Here is a 26,551-nt window from a genome sequence, read left to right as displayed (position 1 = left end):
ATAGTGTGAGACCCTGCATTGTGACCTACGAACTTCTAACCCCTGCGAGTCAATTGTGCAGTTTGAGCAGAAGCTGAATAACGCGACTGAAAAAATCGCACAGTGTATGCCCAGCTTAAAGAGTCGAGTTATGTGGTCTGTAGTTGTTCTTATTTTTCAGTCCAGGTAAGTTTAAGAGTTTAAAGCAGCTTTAAAGCAGCAGCAGCACGGTTTCTTGCACTCATGGTTTCATCTGAAATGGTACATCTGGCCATTTCAGAACTTGTCAGCAAAGCTAACATTTCTAAAGGAAGTCTGCTCCAGCATTTTTCTAGCAGGTGAGTTGTGTCTTTACATTTTGTCTGTGGTGTCCTTGTTCTCTTCAGGTCACCTTGCTGTTGCCAATGAGAGAGAACGGGAGAGGGAGCGTGACCGTGATCGGGAGCAGCAGGAGAAGGAAAGGGAAAAGGAAAGGGAGCAGAGGGAGAGGGAACACGAGCGTGAGCGGGAATTAAGAGAGCGAGAACGAGAGCGAGCCAATGAATACATGCGTGCAGGTGAGTCACTTTTGAGTTTAAAACTCATACAGTTTTGGAAATCTCATTCAGATGTTTTTAGTCCCATCAGTATAGGAACCTGTGCTCTTAGGGCTTTTATTTTGAAACACTGTTACAGTAAAATATTTATGTGTGTCCTCAAGGCGGACCAGAGCAGCCAGTCCGGCCAGGGAGTCGAGGTTATCTGCACTCCCCTTCTCCCTCACACAGACCACAGGATGTTGGAGTTCCACAGCGGCCAAGCATCTTCCAGCCAAAGAGTGTCATCACCTCTCTGATGTAAGCTTAAAGCTAATCTGGGTCTCTTTTCCTCTAGCTCGCTAAAGATTTTTTTGTGTGCATGCATATTTTGTTATACATGATTACATTTTGGGCAACAGTATGACATGATAACTGTGTGAGCCACTTCTTTATGCTAAAAAGTCTCCTCGTTAGACTCATTAGATGCAATGGAATGGAAAAATATTTTATATGAGCACATGTTTCTGCAAATATTTTTAACGTGATCAGGTTCTTATTTTCTCTTTTAGGCCTCTTTCAGCAGCTATATCTGCACCGCAGAGTACTGCCCGCCACAGTACTGCAGCTGATGCTCTGGCTGCTTTGGTGGACGCCGCAGCTTCTGCTCCACAGATGGATGTGGCCAAGGTGAAGGAGAGCAAACATGAACGAGATGACGATATGTCTTCAGCTCGGCGAGCATCCAGCCTGTCTGAACAGCAACAACAGGAGACAGAAAGGCGATCTCTGCATTCACCGTATGGAGCTATGTCTCTGCCAGGGAGTAAATCCTATCCAGCTTATTCTGAAGGCGCTGGTGTTGGGGTTAAGGATAAGGGACCTCAAACAAAGTCCCGCATTGAAGAGGAGCTTCGGACTCTTGGAAAGACGACTATGACTGCCGCCAATTTCATTGATGTCATTATCAAACGTCAGATAGCCTCGGACAAAGACTCACGAGAGCGAGGCTCTCAGAGCTCAGATTCTTCTAGCAGCTGTGAGTGTACTAGATTAAAAATGATAACTATTCAAGCTTCACATAAATGCTCTGTGATACCACAACATCCGCAGTTACATGAAAGGATAGGTGTACATAGAACAGTACATCTCATGTGTAGTAGAGCCTGACCAATATATTGGTGGGGCTGATATGTAGGCAAATATTGGCTATTTGCCTACATATCAGTATCTGCAGCCGATAAATTAAAATTTAAAAAGAGATAGGAGAAATACCCTTCCACTGTGTTATGAGTGTTGGCGTTGCAAAGTTTATGAGAAGGAACTTTCCAACTGCCCTGTTGGCAACAAGTGTTTGGAATGCAACAGACACAACAAGCAGCGGATCCAAGCAGAGTCAAGCAGAGCGTAGAAGAGCAATCATTGTCACAGCATCTTAGGCCCCTCCATAGTGTACTGGTTAATACATTTGCTTTGCAAGCAAAACGTTGTTGGTTCGAATCCAGCCAGGTACACAAATCCCCTTTGGGTTTACCTCAGGAAGGGCATCAAACAAACATGCAGCGCTACTGACTGTAACAACCTCTTGTGATTAGAAAGTAGCCTTATTGTCATATTATCTTATGCACTCAAAAAGACACATACGTTTCTGTTATGTTAATGTTCATTGTGGGTTTTTTCTTTTCTTTTCTTTTCTTTTTTCTTTTCTTTTCTTTAAATCACCAAATATTGCTATCAGTTGGGCTCCAGTCAACAGTAACTCTTTGTCCATACTTGTCCCACAGTGACATCCAGCCGCTATGACAACACTGGTAGTGGAGCAATTGAGGTGATCAGTCCAGCTAGTTCCCCTGTCCAGCCTCAGCAGGACAAACCAGAAGATGTGCAACAACAGGCATCAGGTATGAACATCCTAACTTTGGGGATATTCCTTTTTTTATGTAAAACAGAGTGATTTTACTAATATTCAAATATAATTCAAGTTATATTAAAGATATTCATACAATGGATTTTTAATGCAGTTAAACTCTGTCACACAATCACATACCAACTGGTGCATTGGGGAATTTACAGTATCTTATCCTAAAACCCTTCAACATGCAGACTGGGGCTCAGACCACTAATCTTCTGGTTAGAGAACGATACCCTTGATTACTTGTTGGGGGATTGATGAAGATTTGGCATGAAAGGCTAAAATTAGCTGTGTTGAGTAAACATACCATACCTTGAATGGCTTCACCCACTGACCTTGTGATTTGAGACTGTCAGACAGCATTCCTCTGTGTCAGTCTAGTCCCCAGACTGCACTCAAAAGTTATTTTTGTCACCTGCAAGCAGATGTGGATCATTTACTTTTGGCATAGTCTTTTGGCGTCTTGCCATCTCATCACTTCTCACTTCACCATGACTCTCTCCAAAACAACTCTGCTCTGTCCCTGGTTAACCTTTCGCAGTTGGCATGCGATCTTATGACATGAGTCGATACCGGCAATCAGGGGAACCACCACAGTCCAGTTCCCAGCAACCTTCCTCCTCCCAGACTGACAGCTACTCGCAGGTCCCCAAAACTCATCGAGTCATGACCTTGGCAGACCACATTTCGGTAAGAAATGCTGGAGAGCACAATGGCCTGCAACATCAAAAATAATGCAGCACATAGGAATTTACCATGTGCACCAGGTAATCACAGCTAGCTAACTTGGTTTTGTGGTCACTCCCTGTAATACAGCACATCATAACACAGGACTTTGCCCGGAATAAGGATCCTCCTCCAGTCTCCTCTTCAGCCTCTGCTGCATTCCAGAGCGTTGTGCCACCTGTGTCCTCTTCAGGTCGAGGCAAAATGCCCAGTCGCTACAGTCCTGAGAATCAGGTGCAGGCCCAACACCACCAGAGACCCTCCAGCAGAGTTTCCCCAGAGAACGCCCCAGACAAGTCCAGAGCCAGGTACTGAACGCCTGAATTAATTAGAATGAAGCCAATAAATTTTCTGCCATCTGACAAAAATTTGCTCGCCTTCTCCTCTTCAGGCTTGGCAAGTCTCCAGAGCGAGGAGGCAGGCCGATGGAGAACTATGAACCCATCTCTCCACCACAGAGCTACCAAGGCATGGACAAACAGGAGTCTGGTGGACCTCCACCCCAGCGGCGAGAGGGTGACAGCTCAGAGATCAGGTACAGGAGCGGCTCAGCTTGTTTGTTTGATAATTGGATTTTATAATGATTCAGATTTAGTTTTGATGTTTTTGAAGGTTAATGTCACTGTTTTGTCTGACTCTTTTTGTCTTTTTTTGGTTCAAGGAGTGACTCGCGGTCCCCAGGGAATGTTAGCTATCTGCCTTCCTTCTTCACCAAGCTGGAGAACACCTCACCAATGGTGAAATCGAAGAAGCAGGAGATCTTTCGTAAGTTGAACTCCACCTCTGGTGTCGGTGATTCTGATGTTGGTAAGTGGGTCTTCTCTTATCCTGTGTTAACCTAAATCCTTCTACCTCTTTATGCATGTGACTTATTAAAGCGTTTTGAACTCTGTTTCTTCTAAACCAGCTTTTTTTCACCAATATTAATTGTCTTGCAGGAAACGCACAACCAGGAACAGAGATTTTCAACCTGCCTGCTGTTACCAGCTCCAGTAAGTAGCAGCATATTTTGTTCAGACACACTGTGTATTTATGCTGATTCTTTCTCACTGTATCATTCTTGTGTGTGTGTGTGTGTGTGTGTGTGTGTGTGTGTGTGTGTGTTGTGTGTGTGTGTGTGTGTGTGTGTGTATGTGATATGATTTTTAGGCAGCATCAACCCCAGGAATCACTCCTTTAGTGACCCAGCCAGTAATCTGGGTCTGGAAGACATCATCCGCAAGGCCTTAATGGGCAATTTGGAGGACAGACAGGAGGACCAACAGGGTGGTGTAACATCCAACACTGGCAGTGACCCTAGGCAGGAGGCCAGTCCATCTCCCAGCATGGGTAAGCAGGAATCCCCCTGCTATTGTAGTCAACTTTGTGCCCATTCTGAAGGACTCTAATGTGGAACATGTTGATTTACCTCTACCTCTTTGAATTCAGGTAAGCAGAAGCAGGGAAAAGCCAACAGCCGGAAATCCAAATCTCCTAACCTGGGTCAGGTCTACGGTGGAGGAGAGCGCCCCTCATCAGTGTCCTCCGTCCACTCTGAGGGAGACTATCACAGACAAGCCCAATCCCAGTGGAGCTGGGATGACCGACCCTCTTCCACAGGTGCACTGTCCAGTCTCTACTGTCACTTTACTCTTTCCTACTCATAGATCTTAAATGATTCTATTCCAGAGTAAGCTCAACCTATTAAGCAGCAACCTTACTTTTTCCTTTCCTTCCTGATGGTTACTTCCCGGCTAGATTGTTAGTTAGCTTGTTATTGTGAGGGCCCTCAGTATCATTCAGCTGCTTCTCTAGGTGGTGGGCTGTCTTTTTTTATAGACTTTTTTTTTAATAGACTCCACAGTCTTGGACACCAGTTGGTGACAACCTTTTACTGCTCTAGACATCTAAGCAGAACCTGCAGCAGGTGGAGAACTAGTTCTTGTGCAACCTGAGAAAACAGAACAATGAATTAATTGTTAATTCATCCTGCTGCACCCGAACCACCTGACTGACACTCAGTTTCATTTCCTTATTCATAAAGTCACTGTGAAAGGTGCAAGTTGAGAAGTTTCATTTGCAGAAATCGAGTTTTTGGTAGAAACTAAAGTCCCTGTTCATTTGCTATTTTTTGTATGTAACACGACTGCGTTCACGGTTATTTAGTCGTCACTATTATAAAGATGGAGACCAAGATTACATCTCAGATGTATGGTCAGCTCAGAATAGAAATCTATAGTCTCAATTTTTCTAACTCTGTGGACAGAAATGCAACTATAAGAGTGTCATGCAATTTTTCTGAAACATTAAACTTATTTTAAAGTGACTTTTTAAATGCAGTTGCAGATACTCTAATTGTGTTCTGACTACATTTCATGTTGAAATTTGTTCACAGACACATCACATGATGTGAAACAACATTTTGAAGTACACTGTGTGAAATCCAAACTTAAACTCACCTTAATCTGAAAATCACCTTAATCAGGTCTCCCAGAACTGGATCCATATCATAAGCTCCATAATGGATCAAAGCAGCTCAGTAGACCACGTTTGGGTTTGAGTAAACTAGCATGGCTGGATTTAAAACTGATGAATTCTTAGTGGTTTATTTTGTCCTGACATGATCTGTATTTCTTATTTAAAATGTGTCATCCTACCAAAATTACGTGTAAAATTTATGTAACTAAAGTGTTAAATGTAAAACACCAGCTCTGGTTAGCCTTTCCTGAACCAGAAACTCAGACATCAGCTCAGGGTTTATGGTTTGACTCGGAGTTTGTTGAACCTGCTTCCTGGAATATGGCCCTGGCATCATTTCATCTACATTTTGCCCACTCGTGTTGTTTTCCTTTTTCCGCAGGACCCATCCAGTTCCCATACAACCCGCTGACTATGCGCATACTGAGCAACACACCACCCACTTCCATAGCCTCACCCTCCATACAGAGCCAGCAGCAGCAGCTGCAGCAGAATCCAGCTGGAGCCCCTGGCCAGCGGCGAGAGTGGCAGTCTTTGCTGTCGGAGCAATACGAGACCCTGTCTGATAGTGACGACTGAGCCCTGCTTGCTTACAGCTTTATTAACCAGAAGAGAGGCCTGCTCTTTGGCTTGTCTGTTCATGCCCCTCTCCTGGAACTAACCTCGCTCACTGGCGAGTGCAACATGTAGATGGGGTGTTGTCCTTTTTATTTTTGGTGCTATGGCGCCCCCTGGCTGTTGGCTCAGAGTATGAGCAGCAGCCTGTGACAGGAAGGGTTCTCCTGGACGTCGCTTGCTTTTGGTCCAGAAGCACTCGTCCAGCCTGTTGTGGTGGGGGAAAAAATAAACAAAACTCAGCTTGAGGTGATGACATGAGATGCAGGAAAGATAAAGAACTTAATATGTAAAAAAAGACAACAGAAGAAACTATTTCTGAATTTTGATTTCTGTAAAGATATACCTTGTCTTTAAGAAGATCATTGTATGTAAATAGAGTAACCTTTTGCAGTGTTTTTCTTAACTTGATTATTTCTTATTTTAATGTCGCTTTTAAATTGATCCACTTTAAATGGAAAGAGTGTGGGTGCGTTCTTTAATAACACAGTTGGTCCTGTGCAGTCCAACATCTCCCACCCTTCCAAACCCTGTCACCCAGCACACACACAAACAAATGTTTTTACCATTGCAACGGTAAGAGAGAGAGAGACCGGACCTGTGGTTTGCACTTGACCATGAGCAGAGCACAGAGACTGTGCCACCCTGCACGCCATCCACCAAGCACCACCAGAGCCTGAACGTTGCGGACATTAGAGGAGAACAGACTAACATTTCAAACAGCATTGGTATCTGATAACCGTCTTTATCACACAGCGGAGATGATGCATGGATTGTAAGCGTTGGATGGTAGTGATAACCGCTCACCCTAGACAGAGAAATGTCTTCAAAACAAGTTGAGAACACTGGTGTCATAGCAGAGAGGTGAAAAGTCTGATATAAGCTTAATTTTGCCAGAAATTATATCATTATGACTACTCCTGGACCCCGACTGAATAATGAAAGTGAGCCAATGTGTTTTTTTGGGTTTTTTTCTTCTTCTTCAAAAGAGCTATGTGATGTGTCACATGTAGCTGTCTCTTTGCAGTTTCCAAACTGTCCAGAATGATTTGTTATGCGATGTCATCATGGTTTAAAAAGAAAAAAAAGGTCAGGAATTTTTTTTTTTTTTTATGCTTTTGCCATGCCTTGTGACTTGAGAAAGAAGGCAGCTTTAACTAATTTTCTCAGAGATATACGTTTGTGTTTAATGTTTGTATTTGTTTCTGTAATCCCTCTTTTTTTTTATTATTATTATACTGTCCTGACAAAAATCTGAACTCTGTAAATTGTCTTTCTATTACACACAAAGACAAAACTAACCAAACTTAAAAAATGGTCTGCACCATTGTTGCACTTTTTCTTTTTCTTTTTTTTTTTGCTTTGTAGCTTTTGACAACAAAAAGCATACTACCTGCTGTGTAACTTATTCATCCTCCAGCCCTGCAGTATACTAAAATGTGCTTTAACTTTTCCCACTACTCACAGAAATTTGCCCATATTTTTTTTCCTTGTAGCTGGTACAGGAATCTTTTTGTTTAGTGTCACACTTGCATCACAATTGCAGTTTGAACTGTATGGTACCATTACATGTTTAGGCATTCGATGTCATGAAGATTCAAATCCATGACCACTTAATCTCTGCTTTCATTGTGTCACACAACAGGGATAAAGCTTTGAATATGAATTATACTAGGTCAACTATAATACATGGCAGTAAACTTTGTTTTAGATATGTGAAAAAAAATATTTAGGCTTTTTCAGCTTTCACTCTGCTGAGTTAACAAATCCATTCTGCTCTAAACTTGATATTTCCTTTGTTGTTGCTTTTTCTTTCATTTTTTTTGATTTAAAATTGTCGTAGCACATGTTCAGATTTTTATTTTCTGTCATTTTTTTTTCTTCAACATCTTTGCTAATTCATCCCATTTAGATGGGGTGTTATGTGTTTACAAATGCAATGACAAAAAAGAAAAAAAAAAAGTTTACAAACTTGAATCTTAAAGAAATCCGACATGAAGCCGAAAAAATATTGGAGCATCTTTTCAGCTCTCTATCAAACACACAGTGGTGAGTCTTTTTTTTTTTTTTTTTTTTTTTGGTCTTTGTTTTTTTTTCGGAATTGAGACTTGAAAACCCGTGTAACCTATGATGTTGAAATGCAATGTTTGTATCGCACAATGTCTCTCAGTAGGCTATTACAAGAGTTCAGACCAATCAAATAAAGTGGATCAGTTCACCACTGAAAAATGTGCCGATCCTTGAGACGTGTGCAGTTTTTTGGGTTTTTTTCCCCTCTCTGGTTGTGCACTGGCAATTACATGCGCTCTTTGATGCATATTGCAATCATTTATTTGTCAGGTAATGCAGTATGAGATGGAAATTAATGCCAGTGATCCCTCGTAGGTAAAAGTTGGGCAAATGCAACAAATATATCAGCTATTAAGGATTCTCAGACTTAAATTGAAGGTGAGGAGGCAAAAATGTTAATTGAATTCCTACAAATTGAAAAATGAAATGTGTAATTAAACCGGACGCCAACACACCTGAGACTTCAGTAGTCCAGTTAAAAGAATGTTGTTCAATTACTGCTGCCTAATAATTCTGCAGCATTTTCTTATCAGCTCCTGTCAGTTTGACCTTTTAATCTACACATCTTAACATGGACTGTAGAAAAAGTTGAGTTATGTATTGGCTGACTGCTTCTGTATATTATTGCACTCAGTAAAGTTGATGGCCTTAAAGGAGGTCCCTGCAGTGAAAGTCATAGACCCAGTGTGTTTGAAACCTTTAGCTGAGATGCCACAGTGGAAGTGTATAACAGGTTATTCTTGCAGAAGGGCTTCTTTTCATGCGTGATTCACACACTGATTATTTGACCTGTCATACCAGAAAAAGTGTAGGTTGTCTAATGAGATTTGTTTACAGATTTTTTGCAACCCATTGTGACAGAGCATGTTAAACACTAGGGTAGGCACAGTAAATGTGTGTGTGTGTTTCACTGTGTCTGGTGTGAAATGGGTCTGTTTGACTACTTACTGCTAATACCAGAGCTAAATGTCCTCTACTGAAAAAAGCTTTGCTGATCTTCTGCCAATAGCACACTGCTTTCTCATTGAATAGCTAAATGACTAGCGTTTTAACCCATATAAAGAACGGAAGTGGAAAGGGGTTTCATGTACGCGGACGCGTATGGACGCGTTGAACTTATTTTCCTTTAATACGCCAAACAAGTTTTTAAAAATTTATTTTAAAAAAAGAAAAAGAAAATGCCTGTGTGACATCGCAGATATTCATATAACGACCTCAAAGGCAGCCCTTTCTTCCAAATAATCTCCTCGAAACAGAAAAATGTGATCTACTTAGGAGTTTATTTTGGAGGGAAAGCAAAACTACAGCTGGGAACACCGGAAGTTGTAATATTTTATTGTAACCTTATTGGCTGGAGCAGGCAAAGACATCCTGTAATAAGTGGTGCGAAAATGCGCTCGTTTTTACCTGCAGTGGCCGAACAACTTTTCCGAGACATACAGAAAACATACCAGGAGACTTCTCAAAGTAAGATGAATATGACAAAGACAAAAGTCTAGACTTGTTTAGGTTTAATTTAAACGTAGATTTAGCATTGCTAGCTAACAGTTGGTTAAAGCAGAATGTGTCACGCATTTCATTCAAGGCGCACTCCACATATAATTTCCTCCTTTTCCTGTGAGGACTAGTTAACTTCCAGTAACTGAAACGCAGCTGCCAGCGAGCTTTACCGTGCTTCACAGCAATGTCAATGTAGTAATTGTTGTGGGACCTCATAATTATGGCCCTGCTACTTAGTGATGCACTTTCACATTTTGGCAGTAGGAGGCGCTGTTATCACACACGTAACTTTAGTCCAGGTTACAGGTTTAAATTTACATGGAGTTTTTTGAGATGCCATCGTTTGATAAAGGCAGCGTTGCAATACACACTTTATTCCTACCACAAAATGGACCTTAAGCCAAAAACACTACGCATCTATGCAATTATGGTCTGTTTGTTTGTGTATTTGACAGAAATCTGTCTTTCCTACCATTTCTAACTAAACAAAACAGGCTGATATATTGAACTGTGAGAAACTTATGTAATCATAGATTTTGTTAGCCCAGGATGCTATATAGAAATTAGTTATCATATATGCTGTAAATGAACGTTATGTGAACCGTATCAACGTTTTGTGTATATTGTTCACATGGTCTAAGGAGCGTGGAAAGAAACGCGTCTGGACTTCTTTAAATTGCTTGAAGACGTTTCACCTCTCATCCGAGAAGCTTCTTCAGTTCTAGGGTCAAATGGTGGAGAGTCACAGATTTAAGCCCTGTGGGAGTATGCCTCCACAAGGGACAATGGACCCCCTAATGAGCCTCTACCTTAATCACATGAGCCAAGGTGTGAAAACGGATGTAGGTCACAATCAGCCAAGGTTTTGGGTGAGCTCATTGTGAAACCTAGCCCCACCCTATCATGTGATTTCCTGAGTTCAGATGGCCCAGGATGTGAGTGGGCATTAAGGCGTCTGGGAAGGTATCTCAAAACTGGATTATAGATGGCAGACAGTTGGTGTCGTAAACCACCGCCTCTATTCAAAGATGGTCGCTCACAGTACTCCTCTTTCAAACCATCTGTCTCCTCTGTCCAAAATGGGAACATTAGCATCCTCGAAAGAGTGTCCTTTGTCCTTTAGATGCAGATGGACCGCCAAGTCTTGTCCTGTGGAGGTGGCGTTTCTATGCCATGCGTTTATGAAGTGGCTGTTTGGTCTCTCCAGTGTAGAGGTCTGGGCATTCCTCGCTACACTGTACAACATTATTAAGTTTGTGTTTAGGAGTTTTGTCTTTCGGATGAACCAGTTTCTGTCTGAGTGTGTTGCTGGGTCTGAAGTAAACTGGGATGTCGTGCTTGGAGAAGACTCTCCTGAGTTTTTCCTGATACACCGGCTACATAGGGGATGACAATGTTATTGCGTTTGTCTTTCTTATCCTCCCTAGCTGGTGTCTGATCTTCTTTCCTGTGAATCTTTGCTGACTTGATGAAAGCCCAGTTAGGATAACCACATGTTTTGAGAGCTTCCTTTTACATGTGTGTGTTCCTTCCCTTCAGGCTTAAAGGGAACATTTTCTGCCCGGTGATGTAGGGTCCTGATTACTCCAAGTTTGTGTTCCAGAGGGTGGTGGGAGTCAAAGAGGAGGTACTGGTCCGTGTGTGTGGGCTTCTGGTAAACTTCAGTGTTGAGGTTTCCATTCTCTTCAATGCGCACGGCACAGTCCAGGAAAGGCAAACAGTTATCCTTTGTGTCTTCCCTGGTGAACTTGGTGTTTTTATCCACAGCGTTAGAGCCTTTCTTTCCACTTCCTTCATGTAAAGGTTGGTTACAATAGGTGACACCATGGCACAGCCATGTTTTTGTTTGTAGAAACCCTCGTTGTATTTGAAATATGTGGTGGTAGGCAGAGGTCTAACAGTGTGCCTTGTTCACATGAGATTCCTAATATAGTTTGGTATGCCTCCATAAACTATATTACATTATTTAGTAACTATGGGTTGTACTTTAGCCAAATAAATGACCAAACTGAACCATGCACTCCTATTTTAAGCATTGGTTGGTGTGTTTATTTTTATTAAAGGCATCCCCATACAAGTTAGAAGGTTGACACAAAGCCCATCTGAGGCAATGCCTTGCCCAAGGCCATCTCAACAGTTGTTTCATTTTACCTGCATTAAGGTTCATTACATTTGAACAGACAGCCACATGGGCCACAGCTTGCCTCCGTGCCCATCTTTCTTTTCCAGGAGAAAACATAATACAGATAATGCTCTAAGTGCAAAAAATTACAACCCTTGATTTGATAGCTTTAGCTTTAGCTTGATAGCTAACCATCTTTAGCAGGAATAACTTGAAGTAATAATTTTCTGTATGACACTATTAGTCTCTCACATTGATGTGGAGGAATATTTTTGTACTTTTTGTCACAACAGTGCTTCACTTTATTGTGGTTTGTATACATTTCTTTAAGTACAGCTCTAGTAGTCTCAGTAGTCTCATTTCAATCAGGTTGATTTGGGGGGGGGGCTTTGATGGGTCAGCACATTGATTCTTTTCTTTTTCAGTCTTTCTGTTGGGTGATTGTTGGGTTATATCATGCAGTTTGGGCCAAACTTTAGCTGTCTGACAGATGGCCGCACATTTGACTCTAGAACATTTTGGTATAAAGGAGTTCAGGGTAGATTCAGTAAGTACAAGGTGCCCAGGTTTTGTGGCTGCAGAACAAGCCCAAATCACCACCCCTCCACCACCGTGCTTAACAGCTGACATGGGCTGTTTGTTATGCTTTGTTATTCCTAATTGTACTGTGTAATGGAAATGATTTGAAACAGTGTCAGAATATGGAGACAGTCTCCATGGAATCTTTCACATATACCACGTGTAGATGTGCGATAGCATTTCTCTATAAATATTTTAGGCTTAGAGTCCCTCTTTGTAAAAACCATCCACACCTCTGTCGGGCTGTCTGTATTGTTGTTTGATGCCTTTTGCAAAAGTAAATAAAACTCAAAGACACCTGGTTGTATGCACCACAGTTTATTTCCAATTTCCACAACAAGCTTGGTGTCAGAAGTGTGAGCACATGGCTGATTGGATCTGAGGTCCAAGACGAACAGTGACAGGTCATCCTGGAAAAATGCATTTTCACCCTTGAGCTCAGATAGTTGACAGATGAAGAGGACTACCACCCCCCTCCTCAATAGATTGTTTCTCCACATTCACATCTGATCTAGAGATTCATCGTTCCAGGGCTGAGTTAACATAGCGATCCACAAACAGGAAGTATTTTCTGAGGGACAAAGTAAATTGAGGACCCGGCCCTCCTAAGGTTCACCACTTTTGCGACTCCTTTTACCAGGTTGTGGTGAACAATTATCTTTGCACTGACAATTGTATACACACTGGAGATTAATGCACCAGATTGATTAAAATGATGTATTTGTGAGCACTATTTCATGTCTCCAAATGCAGTTTATGTGTGGGTGAAATATGTTGATGGAGCTATCAGCGTTATCCATGCTTTGGTGAAACCGCGAGGGAGAACATTCAGTGTAAGACTGCTGATGTAGATAAAAGGAAAAATATAGATTTATAGTAAAACCCAACAAAAAAAGGAAAATATTTTGGTGAAATTAAAAATCACCTAAATGGCTTAAATGTGCGGAAATATGACACAGAATGCAGGGACTGGGAGAAAGCTGAATAAATCTTCTCAAAGTAGGTCTTGTAAGTCTCTCTCCTGAGAGCCTCAGTCTGTCAGAGTGGACCATGACCTCGACTGTGCCCTTTCAGTGGCTCCACCAACTCAACTTCCACCTACACTGCCACCATGCACGGCACCAGCAGACTCTTCCAGTGATTCATTACTGACCACAGCCCACATCTGCAGGTTTCATATCAACAAGCAGGCTCATCAGAAAGCACAACCACCTCCATGTCTAAGTTTTCCCCACAACGGGTAGCAACGTGCTACAACACCCTTCAGCTGCCCCTCAAATGTGCCAATGGACAGTCCCTACTAGTCTTTTGACCTTAATCAGAAGCTCAGATTAAAGAAATCATGACTCATAACTGGGGAAAGAAATTCTGTTAAATTCTGTTATTTTCCAATGTGAGACATATATACATATTATGATTGGGATGATAATGACAGCTGAAGGAGAAAGAGAAGAAAATGGACAAAGAGCTCCACGTGGCAGGCAGCCCTGACATGTGCTAATCTATCCAAGCTACAGCCTATGTGCCAGGTCCTCTGACCACAAACAAGTATCAAGCTCCTGCCAGAGGAAGAAACGGCTCCAGAGCAAGATGACACGACCTGGACATCAGTTTAAAGTGCTTTTAGAGGTGGACTGAGGCTGGAGGGAAGGCACAAGAGCAACGTGCTGCTACTCTGCTGCAGTACCACACACATGTGATAGTATACAGCCTATGTGCACATTTGTGTAATTATGATTTGGGGAAAATTGAACTTTAAACCTTCCAATTTTGCTGTCTGTTTTCAGTAAGTTTATCGAGCTGTGATCTAATGTGTTGTTTGGGTGTTTGATTAATTTCAACCTCTGAAGGTCTCAGAAAGAAAGTAGTTGAATGGAAACTGTCGACTTCTGTCAGGTAACATAAATGACCTACTTTTCAAGGAGGATGGGGAAATAAACACCCCAAACACAGATCAAGGTTTTATAGTTAAATAAAATGAAACTAAAAAGTCAAACTAGATGTGAAAAACAGCTGCTTTTAGTAAAGTTGTGTTTTTTATTGTAATACCTGTACTGATTTCTCCTAAGATCCTAAAAATGATTGCCCTCCATGCAATAATAGTAAAAAAAGACTAAATCTGAACATTTTCAAACAGTAAAAACTAACCTGAAATGAAGAGGCCATTCTGGGAACAAACTCAAAATAACATGTCTCTATATATTCAGTGCTTACAGTTCATTTTTATCAAAAACCATGCAGACTGCTGTCAGGCTATCTGTACTGTTTGCCTGTACCCCTTTGCAAAGGTAACGACAGCCTGGTTATGTGCACCTCACTTTGTTTCAGATTTCTACAACAACTGTAATGAGCTCAACATTTAACTAAGGAGCGTCTGAGAGGTAGCTCTTGGAGTTTTTAGGGGTTTTTTGAGCTTTGTATGTTTGCTGGGCCGCCCACTCCTGGGGTGTTAACACATACCTTAATGCTCCATACTAGAAAACTTCCAAAACATTTGGGTGTGCTAAAGTTTTCATAGGACTTCAAGTGGCAGAGCTATCCCAGTTTAGAAATATGTGATAGAATACAAAAGTATGGTGGTGGAGTGCTCCTGAATTTTTCCACCATCATAAAAAATAGTGTGACAAATAAAATGAACTGTAAAACAGTGATTATAATAAAGCATAATGAGGTGTTTTTGCAGTGCAATTTAATGACTTCCAGACATTCAATTGCTGGGAAGAGTTTTCCACTAGCTAAAGAAGAAGCAGGCAAGTTAAATAAGTGTAAACACAAGGTAAACGTTCTGTATGCCTACATAGTTTATCTTTACCATCAACACAATAGCCAAGTGTTATCTTACAAGCCCTGCAACTGCTGATAAATTGTTTACACCTAACTAAGTCACTTTTTTTTCTTCTTGCAGTTCCCAATGACCTGCTGATTGCGTAAGTATTATTTTCTTTCTTTTCTTTTTTTTTTGATTATCTGATTATCAAAATTTTCGACTAGTATAAAAGTACACAAAAAAAAGAAAAGAAAAATCACTCAAACACACACACACACACACACAAATACAGTCTTTCCATGCATGAATTTGATTTTCTTTAGTTGTACTACACTTCTGATGACTACACACTACACTTGTACTGTACTTATGATTTCTTCCATCCACCTATCAAATACTGGGGGCATCTTGGATTTCTAGGATTATGGAGCAATTTTTCTTGCTAGCAGTGTGGATGGAGCAATGCTTCACTTCAATCACCCCATGTAGCTGTGTTAGAGGTGCACAATGAAACTAGCTATCGAAAGTCTTGTCATAAAAATAAAATAGACTGTCTCAGAAGGTTTGCGGTTTCTTAAATTGAAAGAACTGATGAGTTTCTTGCTCTCTTGCACATTCAGAGGTGAAGTACTTTATTAATATTTAATGTAAATAGAGAATAGGTGGACAGTTTGACACACTTTGATACAACTCAAAGTTTTCCACACTTCACCAGTAATTTCAGTGCCCAGTTGTTCCTGCCAGTCTGCCCTGAATGGATTTGATTATAGACTATTCATGTTTAGGAAAAAAAAAAAAAAAAAGTTGTACAACTGGACATGACACCTTTACTGTATGGTTCAATAGCTAAGATCCATCCAAAGCAGCATAATGAGGTGTCTGCAGTTACAAAAATGTTGCATTTATGGAAAACTGAAAAAGTGCAAAGGCAGCAGCAGAGATGCCTGCAACTGCAAGAGGCATCAGGTCATCAGTATAAAGTTCTCTTTGATACACTTGACACATTTTACAGTATCTTACCAAGTTTTGAAGACGGGTCCTCCAGACCAAACTTTCAAGTAGTTTTGGATTCAGGAACACTGGGAGACATGACTGCCTACAGGAAATTTGTTCTTTAGCAGTACGTGGGGTTTTTTTTCTAGGTTACTGCCAATAATACAAAACAAAAAAACGTTCCATCATTGCTCCAAATTGTTTTGCTTTTACTCATTTTTATTGTGCAGGACTCTCAAAGCACCTTGGCAAGCGAAAGGGCGCCGGTTCAGTGCCAGGTGGAGCGGTCAATAGTCATCCACTCCTGTCTGAGTTATGTTCTTAGTAAAAAAAAAAAGTTGGTTCTGAGTGGGTGTGATGTGGATAAACCACACTAAGAATGACCAACGATGCATGCGTGCAGTCTGGGTTTCCCATGTGACACAGACACACTGACAGGACTGCGATGGGGCTCTGTGAGATTTCCTGGCAAAGTGGTTCGAAATGTTGAGGGTACAGGAGTGCTCCCTGTCACCACATCCTGTTTGTCACACAGGAAGCGTTATGGTTTAGGGGCTCATCACACTCTGGCAATTCACTAGTTTGTTTGTTTTTTTTAGTTTTTTTTTTTTTTAATCTCCTAGGCTTTGTAGAAGCATATTTATCATATAGCAGCACAATTAGGTTGCCCACATTAATGATTCCAGTCAGAATTTTAATGAAAACTGAGTGATGGGGATCTAATGGATAAAGGGATGTTGTTCTTATTGCACTGAACTTCAGTGTGATTATCTAACATGATTGAATGACCTTTTTCATAGGATAGACCTTTAAACCAATAGAAGTCTGGTTTGAAACCATTTAACATGTGCTCTAATTAGGCACATATAGAGTGTTGTGTTAAAGATAATGCTTATTACTTCACATTACATTTGTATATCCTTACTAGCCCTGAGGTGACATGCAGGGACGAAATGATGTAAAAAAGGGTTCGAGATGCTCCACCACAGACGCACACATATATAGGAGTGTGGTTTCTATAGATATGCAGTGTGCCTCTCGTCTTCATAACCTTTTATTTCACACAAGCATGACTGGCAACTTTTTTTTTTTTTTTTTTTTTTTTTTTTTTTTTTTTCCTCCCAGCTGATGAGCAGGCTTTCTAAGAGAATATATAGATAGGACTGCTTCCAGAGTGTGGCTTATGACCAGTAAGGTTGGGAAATGTGTAAAAAATTTTCCAACCGACAATCGTCAGTCCAACGATAGGCGATACATTCGCGCAGGCGCAGACTACATTGCGGCGCAATGTAATCATGGACGGACTGATTTGCGCATTTAGAATTTATAAGTTTTGTTTGGAGGGAATATTTTACCTTCTTTTCTTGTTTGTTTCAGTATTAATATAGCTACTTTTTGAATTGTTTATTTATTTATTTATTTTTATTTATTTGAGATGTGCTAAATTCCACAAAAGACTTAACTTTACATCGGAGATTTTTTTTTTCTCTTAAATGTTCGCTAGAAGAGACACTTTGATTTCTAACTTACTTTTTGTTTAATTTTATATTTGTTGTTTGGTCGAGTGTATAAAACAGATAAACACTGGAACGGCCTGTAAACACAGAGTGGGGAAAAAAGAAGCTAGTTACTTTGTTTCCTTCTCCACCATTGTGGGTTTTTGTTTTTGTTTTTATTTAAATGTTTAGAGTTTTTGTTTTTTATTTTTGAACATAGGCTATTGTATGGGCAGAACTTTGTGCTATCAGAAACTGAATTTGAATAAGTTAAATTCGAATTTGAATTGCTCAGATTGAATCTGAATTGCTCAACTTGAGTCCTTGTCCCGTGAGCCACCGTAAGGATGTACTTAGAGTAGAACTGGACCATCACCTTTTCAAAGACAAAGCAGTCATTTAGATAAAATATTGGATATTCTTTACCTGTAATTGCAGAAAGAGAACTTAGAGATGTAATTATTGACAAGAGTGAACAAGCACTTATAGTGTAATATACGGCTGTGGCCAAAAGTTTCAGAGAATGAGAAGTGTTGGGTTCTTTTTCCACAAAGTTTGCTGTTTCAGTGATAGTCGTATATATCCTATCATTTCAAACAGGGGCGATCCTGTAATGCTTCACTAATGAATAAGACTAACTATTCACTTTAGCTAAAGTTATTAAGTTAGCTAAAGAGTTGGGGTGCTGAGTAAGACATAAATAGACCTAAAATACAACAGTTTGGACATTCTTTTGCACATTTCTCTGCTGTGGGGGTCTCTGCAAGCATACAGGGCTCTGAGAGGGTACAAGATGACAACTGTGGAATTCTACTGGAAATAGTTGATCATGTTTGTCAAAGCTGAACCCAGGGCAAACTAAGCTAAATTAGCGTTTTTAGCAAACAGCTACAATAAGCATAACAGTTATCGGCTATCATTTGTTTACATGATGCTTTTTCTTATACAGGTATTATAGTTATTACCAACCTGAGAGTTTATCCGCCGGTCATTTGACATGACAAATGACTTCTGAATACTTAATCTGTGCCCCGCTCCAACTCAAGATGCTGTAGGTCTGCAGATACAAACGGCGCTCGATTACTCTGTGGCTTTCACAAAGGACCTGGATGTATGCCCCCAAAAACTGAATTGTAGAACTGAAATTGAATGGTGAGCAGTGAAACTGAAAGCCATCAAGAGCTAAATTTAAAAAAGGATAGAATAAATTTTAAATTAAATTAATTCATTTTCAAAATATAAAATTCCGTAAAGAATGACAGGTTTCTGTGATTAATAGTTTTGCTTTTCTTATACACATTTAAATCTGAGCACAAAGCTTCTGTTGTTGTTTTGACGACTCCTCCTTCTTCTTGTCTCATAGGCTGAAGTTTGTCTTCGGGTCTTGTGCATTACAGGCTTTGGATTTGGTTGACCAGCACTCAGTCACGTGTTTGACATCTCCCAGTGGACGCAAGGCCTTTCAGGTCTGTCTCATTTTTTTTAAAGCCGAGTTTCACTTCTCTGTGCCTGCTAAGGTTGTAAAAGGTGTTTCTCACTGAATGTTAGAAATTCCTTCCTGCAAGTGCAAATTTACAAAAGCATTTTGCACACGAAGAACATTTTTATAAGACAGGAAATTACTTAACGTGAAAGAAAAAAGACTTTTTTCCTGAAATTTGTCCTGAGTCATGCTGTCCTTAAGCTTATGAGTTAACCTCAGGGGGACAAGGCATCACTTGTGGTGGGAGAAACAAAGCAGTCCACCAAGGTTGTGGTCATTGTGTCCTGAATTTCCTGTAAACTCCTTTAGCCCCCTGTAAAAATAGGTTTATGAAAGGAGCGTTAGAGCACAATGCAGCTAAATAAAGACATGGATTTTGTTTGTGTTGTGAAATTTTCAGCACGACTTAACTTTTCCACATCATTCACATCGCGGCTACCTCATGTCTGACCATTTTACATCAGTATTTCTAAATTTTTCTGGCAACTTGAATCACTTGAGTTTTAGATGATTTTTTTTTTTTTTTTTTTTTTTTTAAATCCAAAAGCATCAAATTTGCTTTTGCATCTTATAAGTTCATTTTGACAGCTGTGAGTTTCCTCCTGTAATCCAGCCAGGTGGCACTTATATAAAGTTTTAATTGAACAGTGTCTGTTCAAATCATGTCTCAGAGGCATGGCTCAGACATTTAGGTTACACTGCTCTCTGACTTCACTTGTCAGTAGGCAGCTGTTAAAATCAAACCAACCCCTTAAACATACCTGAACACATCAGAACATAGTGAGAAGTGCATGAAGACACATATTAGGTTCCAGCTAAAATGAATCAAAGCAAGTCCCTTTCTAATTTCCCTTTCTAATGAGAAATAAAAAAGGAGGTGAAGTTACTGTTGTGAGGATCAAAGGTTAAGTGATGAAATAATGTTCAAGGTTGGACTTGAGGCCCTGTGATTTTGATCAGACTGGAGCATCTTCAGGAAGTATATGCTACCACTGGGTGTTGGAGCTTCAGCTCATTTTCTGGCTTTTCTGCAATTAGTCATCCACATGTCAAGCATTTATGCCAATTTCCTGTAAGGCGGGAAGAGGATGGAGCAGCCGTCTCTCACCACATTACATTTTGGAAAGAAATGCATTTGCTGGAAGTACAGTGATGCGTGTGTTCAATGGAAGGAAGATAATAAATGAATAGATTCGGCCATTTTTGTCATTTCCTACTAATAATTTGTTTCTGTTGGACAGAGTTTCTCATTTTGTGGTGGTTATTTTGTCACTTTATGGAATAACCCATGAGAACTTGGCATTTCAGTGCAATTTTTTTTTAGTCTTATCTCATTCTTAAAGCCGAATGACCTTTTGACAAGAAATATACCACGGTTTTGTTTTATTGGAAAGAGAATTTGTGAGTGGTGAAACCTTAGAAGTAATGAAACTCTTAAAATATATGTTTTTGTTTTGTTTAACTGTCATTAATATAGTGGGAAAATAGAAAGTTATTACAGCTTCTCACAGTTCAAGGTGACAATATGAAATGTTGTCGGTAAGTTATTTATCCATCGTCAAAGGAATTTGCAAACCGCCTCTGTTCAAAGATGGTCGCTCACAGTGGACATGGTCGCATGTCACAGTGTTTGGTTGCTTGTGAAGTGACCAAACAGCCACTTCACAAGCGCATGGCACAACATAGAAGAGCCACCTCCACAGGACAAGACTCAGCAGTCCATCTGCATCTTAAGGATAAAGGACACTCTTTCGAGGATGCCAATGTTCACATTTTGGACAGAGAGGACAGATGGTTTGAAAGAGTAGTGAAAGAGGCCATCTATGTCCACTGTGAGCGACCATCTTTGAACAGAGGCGGTGGTTTACGACACCAACTGTCTGCCATCTATAATCCAGTTTTGAGTTCCCTCCCCAGACGCCTTAACGCCCACTCACATCCTGGGCCATCTGACCTCAGGAATTCACATGACAAGGTGGGGCCAGGTTTCACAATGAGCTCACCCGAAACCCTGGCTGATTAGGTACCACACCCGCTTTCACACCTTGGCTCATGTGATTGAGGGTCCTTTGTCCCTCTTTGGGGGGATACTCCCACTGGGTTTAAATCTGGGACTCTCGGCCATTTGACCTTAGAACTGAAGAAGCTTCTCGGATGAGAGGTGAAACGTCTTCAAGCAACTCAAAGAAGTCCAGACGCTTTTCTTTGCAAATTCCTTTGACTACGATGACCTGGATGACTGAGAACCTTCACAGACTTAATTATCCATTAAATATCCATTCCCCCGGTTCAGGTCATGTTTTAAGGTTTCAGTTTAAGGTGGTGACAGGGCCTGCTGAGATGATGTGTGACTGGCTGTAAGGAGAGTTTATTTAATCCTCTCTGAAGTGCCATTAGTTATTAGCTAAACCATTCTTCATAACGGAATGTAAAACAAAAGTCTTTGTAGCATTAACATGAAGGCTTTTTAGTTCTTAAAGTAATTCATCGTTACACATGAGAATCTCAAGGTCTGTGTTTTGTAAGTCAGAATAAATGCACCCAGTCAGAGTTGACTGATAATGCACATATACAGCATGTTGGCATACAGACAGAGGGGCAGTGTATCTTAATGACTTCCCACTATAAATTTCCCCAAAGCCATGTTTGTGGCGTGGAACAGAGAGATGCCCTAGTTCCTGCTCCTCTGGCTCACGTTAATGGCAAGTACTCTCATGGGAGCCACTGCTTGTAGCAGAGATGAAGCCAGAACTCTGCTGAGTCCAACTGCAGTGAGTAACAGAGAGATGCTGATGTATAGCGTTTTTTCTTTTTTGAAGAAACTTCGATGCCTGCCAAACAGTCCAAGCGCAACTTGCCACTAGGTTTGTGGTGAGAGCTGCAGCAGAGCCCCATGAAAACAAAAAAGAGCTGGTGTGAGCTGATTTTAAACTTGGCTCTTTAGAAACTGTAGTGGTCCTTGTCCATGTGGTCACAGTTTTACAGCTTCTGTCCTCATCTTAGTGTGAAAAGTACATCTTTAGTGAGGTGTTGTGAGTCTATGTAATTGTCTCTTTTGTGCCTTTTTTTTAAATAATGAAGTGTCACATTGAATAAATGAGGTGTTTTTACTTTTGTAGGTCAGAGGCAAAGGTAATTCATTGAAGCTCTGGAGAATAATGGAGCCTGCTCTGCCATCTTGGCAAGCATTAGTTATTGTGAAGTGTCAAGCTAATCCACCGACTTAATGTCCTCATGTGTCATGTGTATGAGGATGGCACCTAAATCACTGTCTGTAGCTGGGAGCGAGTGCTCACATCATGAGCATTAGACATCCCACCCAGGTTTTTTAAAAATGCATTATTTATTACTTATCTCATCTAAATAACTAATGAGAAATCATGTACTTGGTAGAAGCTAAAGAATAGTTTACACTGTTATATTCCTGTAAATTTTTCAGGGTAAAGTCGGCATGTGCCGGCATGCGGTCTACGAAGTGCAATGCTCTGCAAAAGTGTTGACCCCCCCCCCTTCATTTCTTTGTCTTGCTAGCAAAATGAGAAATACAGAAATTTATTGAAACATGTGCAAACATACATAGAAATACAGTATACAAGGCAAAACAGTTTGTACAATCTTAATCTGCTTGAAGGTCAATATGTGTTTTGATCACCTCTATTCTTCAACAGAGCCTTAAAGGCAAGCTTTCCTATGATTTCTGTAACTAGTCTTCAGTGTTACAAGTGGCTCTAGCTTCCACACAAGTAAGATCTCCATCAACTATGTTGTTTACAAGAGGTGGAAACAGATCAATAAATCTGTGGTGAGGTGTGTGCTTGGGTGAGTGAGCAGAAAATTAGAAATCTGTAAGTCCGGGAGCTTGCTTACCATAATGTGAGAGAGATGAAAAACAGGTCAGCTCTTTATATACACTGGGCCACAATGGTATGTGGACTGGTTCTTATATAGAGTACTCAAAGCGCTCCATCAGACCCACTGCCACTGATTTTCAGTCCAGCTCTTGTGTAATTTGACATATCTCAGCCCTTTCTCTCAGTTTTCCTTCCTTAGCAATGGCTTCTCGATAACCACTCTTCCACTAAGACCATTTCTGATGAGGCCTTGTATAAGAGGGTAGATGGGTCAAACTGAAGGTCCAGATGCATCTCTCAGGTTCTGTGTCAGGTCTTTGCTGCTTTTCCTATTTCTTAAGGACAGGACTTTCAGGTACTTTTCATCTGTTGTAGCAATCTCTTCTCTCCTCCACTGTTTCAGTAGTCTCAAAGGTCTTAAAGACACAGTCACACCATGCACAGCACCAAAAACATAACCTCCTTGGTGTAGGTAATCGTATGAACACTAGAAAAGACAGTTTGTTTGTTTTACATGTGGTTTTTTTGCCGGGGGGGGGGGCGTTTGTTTGTTTGTTTGTTTGTTTTTCTTTGAGAACTATTTTGTTCTAAAACCTTGATCTTAAATTTAAAAAAAAAAAACGGGGGGGGAAATATGTTTATGGAACAAGATCACGTCTGTAATATCCAGAACTCGGCCAGCCATACCTGAACTCGTTGAGAATCATTTGGGGAAACAACTTGTTCTCCCTTTATGCCTTTGCATGCTTTTTATCTCCACTTCTCATCTACACAACTGCCTCGGCAGTACTGTAGTCAGATTTGAATTCAGAATCTCCCTCATAAACAACATATGATACCTCTGCAACAATCTAAGTGACATTTTTTTCATTTGAGGTCAGTAAACACAAACTTTGTCTCACATTTAATTGTTTTGCATGAATATCTTTCAGGTAACAGGAGGCTCGGGACATTTGTACACTTGCTTCTTGTCCTGCCACTACTGCCCGTGCCCAGCCTTCGCCTACAGTGTGCTACGTAGAAATGAGGGCCTGGTGGTAAGTCTCATAAGACCATATGTCGTGTTGCACTAAAGGTTTTTAGTAGATGTGGGGAGTGGAGAGGGAATAGCATTTAAATATAAGTGCTACACAAATGTATCTGTGTACTTGCCAATGATAGTTTTAAAGGTAAAAAAGCTGATTAAAGTATATTTTCTTTTTGTAACTGCATTTAGTGTTTGTTTTTATTTTTCCTCCAGATAAAGATTACACTGCCTGTGATAACGGTGCTCTCACAAACCAGTAATCAGCTGAGCCCTTTACATCACAATATTCCTATAAATGATGAGGAAGAAAAATAGTTATGTTTATTTGTAGTCCAGTGTTGTGGGTGCGTGCTGTTTATGTTAGTGGTTTTTAATTGTATGTCAGTTTAGATAATTAATTTGCTTCCTTATTTTCTTCTCAGTTATCTCCTCTTCACCTTTTCATATCCATTTCAGAAACACCACCAAGTCAAGTTAGCATGGGAATTGCCTTAGAGCACTTGATCACATGTTTTAAGAGTGTTGATACTTGCTGCTATTATATCAATAACAAGAAGAAGCGATACGACATTTGCTATTGAGGTTTTTTGCTTTGCACCTAGTTGGTATCTTCACTACAAAGGGTTCTAATGCTTTGTATTTGATTGCCTAGGTTGTCGTGTTTTGTCTTCTGAAAAGCACTCATATGAGTTTGTTATATTTTCCCGAACTGGTTGCTCCTTGCAGTCTTCAAATGGTAGTCCTCCACCTGTCAGGGGCTTGAGTAGTAGTATTTATAGCCCCAGAGGTGAAACCCCCAGAGCAGTGGCTAACCACACCAAACCTTTACATATTTTGGAACGTGAGGGGGACATTTCCATTGTATAAAGTAGTATATTTACACACACACACTTGTATCTTGTCATTCAAGCATGATCTAAGTGGAAAGTCTTTGCCAACTCAAGCAAGACAAAGCCCATATTTAAATGTGTGTGACAGATGTAATGTGGTCAGGACTTGTTTTTGTCTGGTCACTGATGGGCGTTGCTCCGGCTGGCTGTTTTGGCTCCAAATATCTGCAAGTAAACTATCTTCGCTCGTCCTCTAAACATTAGGCCATTCCCTGGAGGACGCTGCTAAAATTGTTGTGAGAAACAGAGAGCTGTAACAGACCATAGAGACTCCTCATGAGCACGTCAGTGCCATTGATATCTTTCCTCATGAAAAACTGCAAATGCTCATCAAACTCAATGAGTTTGTGTCAGTCCAAACGTGGAAGCAAAATGGTGGATGACATTTTAAAGAACTCTCACAATCCCAAAGTCAAAAATGAGATGCATGCAGGGTGTAGTCCTGCCTCACTACAGCCACTTCATTCATTCCCGTGCTCTGCAGATTCCAGCATGACCACAAGAAGACAGATGAGGTAGTACTGCTCTGACAAGTATAGGTCAGTGGACATATAAAGGAGCTCACCTGCCATAGCCATGTGCTAGTAAACGGTTCACAGGAGAGGCTACCAAATAACTTCTCTGCTTTTGCAGATTGAGAATTAGAGGTCATTTTTAACCTCCTTTTTTAAGGAAAAGGATGGAAAAAATCCACAGACAGGCTAATGTGCAGCTGAAGCTGATGTACAGTGCATGCAGTAGGCTGAAGAGGAAAACAAATCAATGAGTCACTTATACTGATAATAAGAGGGGCTAATGAACACGTTCACTGACACATGCTCACCGATCCTGAGAGCTGCAGAGCTTCTTATTATCCAGCAAACATTAGGCTACTGGAATTACTGCTTATTTTGTACACAAACATCCACACACAAACAAAACCCTCTTTATCATAACTGCTCTCCATGTATATGAACATTTTTAATTAGATATAAATATTCTTTCTTATATAAGTTAGTGACTAATGTGTGTTATACAATAAGTCAGTGGAATATTTCCAACAGTTTAGAGCCAAGCTGCTCTTTTCTAGTCTGGTGTTTACATGAGATGTTTGAATTTAAATTACTGGCATGTCATTACAGCTTCATATCCGTCTCATTAATCACACCGGCTCTGCTGTTAATCTAATGAATCGGTGTCTGCGATCTTTTCTTTCAGTGCAAACATATCCTGGCTGTGTACCTGAGTCGGGCCATGGCTGCGACTCAGCAGGAAATCGTATCTGATCAGCAGATGTCCCTGCTGCTCAGTGGGACGATGGACCCGTGACTGCAGGTAGATCGACACACCTGGCCTGCAGAGGCATGCGCCGGAGTGCCGAGCATCCTGGATAGAAGCCAGTGTAGTGACATTCAGGACACAGAGCAGGGAACACTGTTATGTCTCTCTGAAAGACCACAGATGTTGTTCTATTCATCTTTTCTTTTGGAAGAGCTCTTAATCTGTTTTCAAGGAAATAACATCTGTTCACTGAATATGGACTGCTCTATATTCTGTCTCCTTTTATCTGCAACTGTCAGTTCATGAGGC

The 26,551-nt window shown here is 40.6% G+C and overlaps 2 protein-coding genes across 10 annotated transcripts in view; both read left to right on the top strand.

The window, feature by feature from the left end:
• The window catches only part of ncor1 (nuclear receptor corepressor 1), a 61,039-nt gene extending 52,600 nt beyond the window's left edge, over positions 1-8,439 (top strand). For all 5 annotated transcript variants that reach the window (XM_013264651.3, XM_013264650.3, XM_005460872.4 and 2 more), the window contains 12 exons: positions 366-536; positions 680-815; positions 1,067-1,533; positions 2,279-2,395; positions 2,948-3,096; positions 3,223-3,440; positions 3,524-3,667; positions 3,794-3,939; positions 4,071-4,124; positions 4,282-4,461; positions 4,561-4,731; positions 5,972-8,439. In XM_013264651.3, coding sequence (XP_013120105.1) covers positions 366-536; positions 680-815; positions 1,067-1,533; positions 2,279-2,395; positions 2,948-3,096; positions 3,223-3,440; positions 3,524-3,667; positions 3,794-3,939; positions 4,071-4,124; positions 4,282-4,461; positions 4,561-4,731; positions 5,972-6,168 — 2,150 coding nt within the window. In that variant the 3' untranslated portion in view covers positions 6,169-8,439. The remainder of the gene's footprint in view (positions 1-365; positions 537-679; positions 816-1,066; positions 1,534-2,278; positions 2,396-2,947; positions 3,097-3,222; positions 3,441-3,523; positions 3,668-3,793; positions 3,940-4,070; positions 4,125-4,281; positions 4,462-4,560; positions 4,732-5,971) is intronic.
• A 1,148-nt stretch (positions 8,440-9,587) lies between these two features.
• The window catches only part of zswim7 (zinc finger, SWIM-type containing 7), a 28,838-nt gene continuing 11,874 nt past the window's right edge, over positions 9,588-26,551 (top strand). For 4 of the 5 annotated variants that reach the window (XR_267336.4, XM_003456163.5, XM_019354373.2 and 1 more), the window contains exons 1-5: positions 9,588-9,741; positions 15,381-15,402; positions 19,095-19,197; positions 23,998-24,102; positions 26,180-26,296. Coding sequence is in view for 4 of the 5 variants with exons in the window: in XM_003456163.5 (XP_003456211.1) it covers positions 9,666-9,741; positions 15,381-15,402; positions 19,095-19,197; positions 23,998-24,102; positions 26,180-26,290 (417 nt within the window). In the remaining variant the exon portion in view is untranslated. Of the gene's footprint in view, positions 9,742-15,380; positions 15,403-19,094; positions 19,198-23,997; positions 24,103-26,179; positions 26,497-26,551 lie in introns of those variants that run through there. The other variant, XM_013264668.3, reaches the window with a different exon arrangement.

Source organism: Oreochromis niloticus, linkage group LG10 (genome assembly GCF_001858045.2).
Source record: "Oreochromis niloticus isolate F11D_XX linkage group LG10, O_niloticus_UMD_NMBU, whole genome shotgun sequence".
Lineage (NCBI taxonomy): Eukaryota > Metazoa > Chordata > Actinopteri > Cichliformes > Cichlidae > Oreochromis > Oreochromis niloticus.
The sequence above is the reverse complement of the archived record's forward strand: the minus strand, read 5'-3'. Positions and strand labels throughout refer to the sequence as shown.